Raw genomic sequence first — 6,000 nt, forward strand, 5'->3', positions numbered from 1 at the left:
GTGGACTCCTGGAATCATAATGTCACGTATTTCAAATAAACATTAAAATTACAAGAAATTGGATACTCGCCACCTCTCAAAATTATTTACTTAATAAGAGGACTTAAGTATGTATCAAATGTAACCGCTTAGCTATATATCAATAGACGCAACGATTGTATTATGTATTAATGTTTACTGTCTCAAAGAATCAGATTATATTAAAAACACACGTAGAGATTGGTGAACTGATTCAAATGACATATTTTGTGCAATATTATAAAACTTGTTATACCTTTCCTTTGTTTCTTTGTCTTTTTTTTTTTTTTTTTTTTTTTTTTTTTTTTTTTGTAGCGGCGATTGCAACAAGTTATTGCGATTGCTAGATTTTGTGACACAAAAATTAATGATTTATAAATATTTTAGTGATAATGGATCTCTAATTTCACTGATAATAATGAATATTTATTCCATAGCACAACATATGTATACGTTGGTATGCACTTACCTCTGATATCGTGTGTGTATATATATATGTATTGTATATATATATATATATATATATATATATATATATATATAATTGAACAATTTGATATAATAAAGCAAATTACACACTTTTATTTCGAGATTAGAGAAATATGGAAACACCTCGATAGTTCTTGGTTACATGTTTCTACAATATTTCATGTAACAGAACAAAAATAAACGTTATTTTGTAATGAAATATACTGTATGATTTCATTTTTGGTTGTTACTTACTAACTCAATTTACGTTTCCTTATTTATTGAACTTGTTACAGGCGCTACAACGAATATGATCTTGACAGACAAGTGAATACGTGTATTATATTAAAGGAAGCCATTTCTTATTCAGATGAGAAATCTGATATTAGGAAGCAGTTGGGCAGAGGAATTATTCGGTCACGTTTGTCAAGTAATACGGTAGCACATAAAAGTGAAAAGCATCATACGTACCGAAACACTGATAAACGCAATACCCAAAGTTTAATTTCGTCAAGTCGCAAGTCCATACGTACAGCTGAGAAGTCACACCTGTACGAACAGTGTGGTAAGGCATATAGCGTATGTTCCAGTTTGGCTACACACATGTTAATCCAAACAGGAAAAAAACCTCACACATGCCAAGAGTGTGGAAAAGGATTTGGTTACCGTTCGCACTTATCAAGACACATGTTAATCCACACAGGAGAAAAACCTCACACATGCCATGAGTGTGGACAACGATTTAGTGCACTTTCAAGTCTGACTACACACATGTTAATCCACACAGGAGCAAAACCTCACAAATGCCAAGAGTGTGGAAAAGGATTTAGTTACCGTTCACACTTATCAAGACACATGTCAATCCACACAGGAGCAAAACCTCACACATGCCAAGAGTGTGGAAAGGGATTTGGTCACCGTTCGCACTTGTCAAGTCACATGTTAATGCACTCAGGAGAAAAACCTCACACATGCCTAGAGTGTGGCAAAGGATTTAGGCAGCGTTCGCACTTATCAAGTCACATGTTAATCCACACAGGAGAAAAACCTCACACATGCCAGGAGTGTGGACACGGATTTAGTTTACGTTCAAGTCTGGCTACACACACGTTAATACACACAGGAGAAAAGCGCCACACGTGCCAAAATTGTGGAAAGACGTTTAGTTTACGTTCAGCCTTGGCTACACACTTGTTAATCCACACAGGAGAAAAACGACTCACGTGCGAAGGGTGTGGAAAAGGATTTAAAGTACGTTCAAGTTTGGCTAAACACATGTTAATCCACACAGGAGCAAAACCTCACAAATGTCAAGATTGTGGAAAGGGATTTATTCAACGTTCATCCTTAAAAGCTCACATGGTGATCCATAATGGAGAAAAATCTTACACATGCCAACAGTGTGGAAGGAGATTTAGTGTACGTTCAAGTCTGGCTATGCACATGTTAATCCACACAGGAGAAAAGCGTTACACATGTGATAACTGTGGAAAAGGATTTATAGTACGTTCAAATTTGGCTAAACATATGATAATTCACACAGGAAGAAAAACCTCACATATGCCAAGAGTGCGGATAGGGATTTAGTCAACATTCAAAAATGAAAATGAAATCTTTAAGTTTTACGTTCCATGATTATGCCGGTTAGGCTAAAGGAGACGGTGATGAGAGATGAGTGAAATGGTGGAATGAAAATAGTTTGAGGAAAAGGGAGAACCCCAAGAATACCCACGAGCACGGTGTTTGTCCACCACAAAGTCTACACGGCGCGAGCTGTGGTCGAACCAGGGACCCCAAGCACCGGAGGTGAACGCTCTACCAATGAGCCACCGCGCCCCCTAGTCAACATTCCAGCTTGGCAAAAGACAGGTTAATCCACACAGCAGAAAACGTCAGTTTTTTAAAAATGGTTTACGGTACTTTCAGTTTTGTCTAACCACAAGTTAATCCACACAGTACGGAAATCTCACCCCAATGAAAGTGGAAATTGATTTAGTCGGCGTTCTAGTTCGGCTACGCATCTTGTTACACTCATTTGACAATATTCCTAGAAGCCGAGAATGTGGAAAGGGATTAAGTTTGCATTCAAGGTTGGCAGAACATTTAACTACACAGGTGCAAAACTTTTGTCGTACGATGAATTTGATTGGCATTTAAACTTGGCAACAGAAATTTTAATATACATAAATGGAAAATTTCACACATGCTATGAGTGTGGAATAGTATTTGCTCTACCTTCAAAAATTGCAAGACAATTTACCATACAGATAAAAATGTCAGATGCGGCAGCACCCACGTGAAAAGAAGGTGAATACGAAGTTCATATTTTGCAACGCATATGTTAAAATACACAGGGGAAACATTACTACTGGAATGAAGAAACAAACTCGTTCTAAATGAGTAGGGTGGATTTCATTGAAATTAATATTTGGCAAGTTGATTAATACAGATGTGTAGGATTCAGCGTGTCAAAATAGCGAAGAATGATTTGGTCGACGTTTATTCTCAGAGAGACATGTTATCGCATACACGTAAAAAATTGGTGTGCAAAAGTGTGAAAATCGTTTGCTTGAATTCCATATTTTGTTAGTGGAAACACATTAAAAGATATGGGACGCGATTTACTAAAATATCATGCTTGTACATGAGAGGATGTAGTCAGGTTACAAAAATAGTAACACATACAAGTGCGAAATATTTTACTTGTCAAAAGTGCGACAAAATGCCTCAATATCACGTTCCTTAAGACAAATGTTAACATACAGATGACAAACTTTGTACGTGCCAAGAGTATGGCAAGATATTTTGTCGAAGTTCACAAATCTAAGAGATGATAGCATAATGCACTAATAATAGTAAAAGTAATCAAGATAACTATAATAATAATAACATGTAATTGATAAGAACAATTATTTACAGTAGCTGAAGTAAGTTTGTTTTAGTTTTTGTAAAATTATTGCTCTGTAGGAATTTGTTAGGTATAAGATGTTCGGTAATTATGTTAATCTGTTCAGAGGTCTTAGAAGACGCATTGAATGCTTAGTGAAAGTCTTTGTATGTTCTGTGAAAGTTCGTTTTGTGTCAAAAGTAACTCTGAGATCCTTACGAGTATTGACTCTTGAGATAGCCAAATCGATTATGTTTTAAGAAGTATGTAAATATTTTTCTTTACGGCTGATGTTATTTACTCTTATCGGGATGAACTTTTAGAAGCCATGTGTTACACCAGAAAGAAAAATTATCCATCTCGCTTTGAAGCAGCTCGGGATCCTCTTTTCTTTGCAGTTTTCTGGAAATAAGAGCATTCTCTTAAAATTCGAGTTGAAGCTGCTAGTCGAGTCATTCATGTTCAATATCAATAAAAGTGTTTGAATTACGCTTCCCTGCATGTCAGGATTAGAAATCGATCTTATCAAGACGACTCTCAATTCAACAATGATATGAGTGGCCCATGAACACAAAATGTATTGGAAATTTTGTAAGTTAGATTAGAATGGTTAATGGAATTGAAGGCACTAGATAAACCAAGATAGACGGCGTCAAGTTTTGCATTGTTGGAAACACAATGTACAGCGTGATTAAATATATTAATGAGATTAGTTAGGCAAGAGCTATAGCATAAACCATGTTGAGCTGTTTTAAGATACGGAGAGGTACATTTGAAAACTCTGTCTTTGATAATTTTCTCGCAGACGATCGATGTGTCTGAGAGAAGTGAGATGTTGCTTTAGGATGACATGTGATCTTTCAATCCAGATTTAAAAATGAGAGACACGGAGTGTTTCCCAAGAAGAGGGAAAACAGCTTCCCCTGAAACATCTATTAAAAATGAGCAAAAGTGGAAAAGAAATAACAGATGCTGTCGAACGCACAAAGGTCTAGTTTGTATTGTCCGTGCGAGCGGCTCTTTGACGCCGGAGAGAAAATAAGAGTAACTCATCCTCTGTAGGACTTATATAGATAAATGAGATGAATTAAAAAGGGACGTACGTTCATTGTGCATTTTAGAATTTCTTACAAAACTATTCATTAAAATTTGTTTTTTTCCTAATTATCAGCACTTGATAGAACATTGTACACCAGAGGATATATGCTAGAAGTTTAGACCAACATCTGATAAGAAACCATTGTTGTTTTGTGTTGTTGATGCTAGTGTCTGATTTTTTTAAATATAGTAGGTATTTACATCTCAATAACTTTTTCGTGTGATGTCTTAGAAAACTTTATATATATATATATATATATATATATATATATATATATATATATATTCATTTGGAAATATACGCCACAGTTCCCAAGTCTTTTTCTTATTTTGGAATGTATCTCGAGTCTCTTTGACGTGCCATGTTGGAAATTCCATCGTTTTTATTTTATGTATAGTGCAAAATCTTCTACTGTTCTGCGAACATCGGCAAAGGGATCCAGTGCCACGTACATTGTTCTTTCTAGTAAAAGTGGCCGCGGACAAATTTAACCGCAAGTTTTTTCCCCCATTCAGGTAGAAGCTTTGCTTTTGAGTTGGGTTGCTGTCTTTTCGGGTTGATTATGATAGAGTATGCGGTAGGTCACTTCTAGAGATTCGTGGTCTAAGAGATGTAACTTTTTATATGAGATGATACATTCTGTCGAAAAAGTAGAGAGGACATAATCTAAGGTGTTATTTTTACGCGCTTAATACATATTGTACTAACCCAAATCGAGTCCCTGAATAGAATAGTCGACGAAAGGGTCTCAATTGTGTTTGATGCTATCCCATGTTTACTGTCGATCCATTCTAAGCCCAAGTTATAGTCACCAAAATGAACAACTTTATTACCTTGTGACAATATTTGAAAGTATATCGTGCCATGTTTCAAGTAAACTTCGATGACTGTTTCTATGTGGTCTGCAGAAACACTGGTTGAAGTTTGTGTTTTTGCACAGACTTACCCCGGCTCAAATGATTTCACGCTCACGTACGAGATCATTCTGCCTCTGCTGCTCCATTTATTGTAGTACATACTAACACTCGGCCCCCTCTGGTCTTGCGGTCATTCCTCTATATAGAGAATTGATCGTGAAAAGGCATTTCACTGTTCCTTTCCGGATCACTCAGCTATGATTCACTCATCACTAACAGTCATATTCCAGCAACTAACTAATACTAATAGCACTATCCGTAAGTTCGTTTTTAATGCTTTGTATATTTTAAACGTGGTTCTCTGTTCACTGCACTTTGGACCAGCATTCGTCTGTACAATCACCACACTACAAATTACAGAATATGAAGCACCTGATTTGGCACACTTCTCCCGCGTGAAATGACGTTGTCCAAGTCACTTTCACTGTTTTCTTGCCATCTGTGTTCATCATTGTAAATCATATTATGAGTGCATAATGTAGAAAAAAAAAGCGGTATTTCACTGAATTTCCAGCTTGATATATTGAGCGTTCCGTTGTCAAACACAAAACTATAGCCGTAACGTTACTACTCGGTTTAAAATGGAAATGATAAAACACAGAGATAGCGCA

The 6,000-nt window shown here is 36.2% G+C and overlaps 1 protein-coding gene across 1 annotated transcript in view; it reads left to right on the forward strand.

Annotated features, from left to right (window-relative positions):
* The window catches only part of LOC145671796 (uncharacterized), a 29,035-nt gene extending 24,303 nt beyond the window's left edge, over positions 1 to 4,732 (forward strand). The window contains exon 2 of the mRNA XM_081741018.1: positions 783 to 4,732. Within this exon, the coding sequence (XP_081597144.1) occupies positions 783 to 2,073 (1,291 nt within the window). The 3' untranslated portion in view covers positions 2,074 to 4,732. The remainder of the gene's footprint in view (positions 1 to 782) is intronic.
* Positions 4,733 to 6,000: the final 1,268 nt, after the last annotated feature.

This window comes from Thermobia domestica, chromosome 15 (genome assembly GCF_964235325.1).
Source record: "Thermobia domestica chromosome 15, izTheDome1.hap1.1, whole genome shotgun sequence".
Classification (NCBI taxonomy): Eukaryota; Metazoa; Arthropoda; class Insecta; order Zygentoma; family Lepismatidae; genus Thermobia; species Thermobia domestica.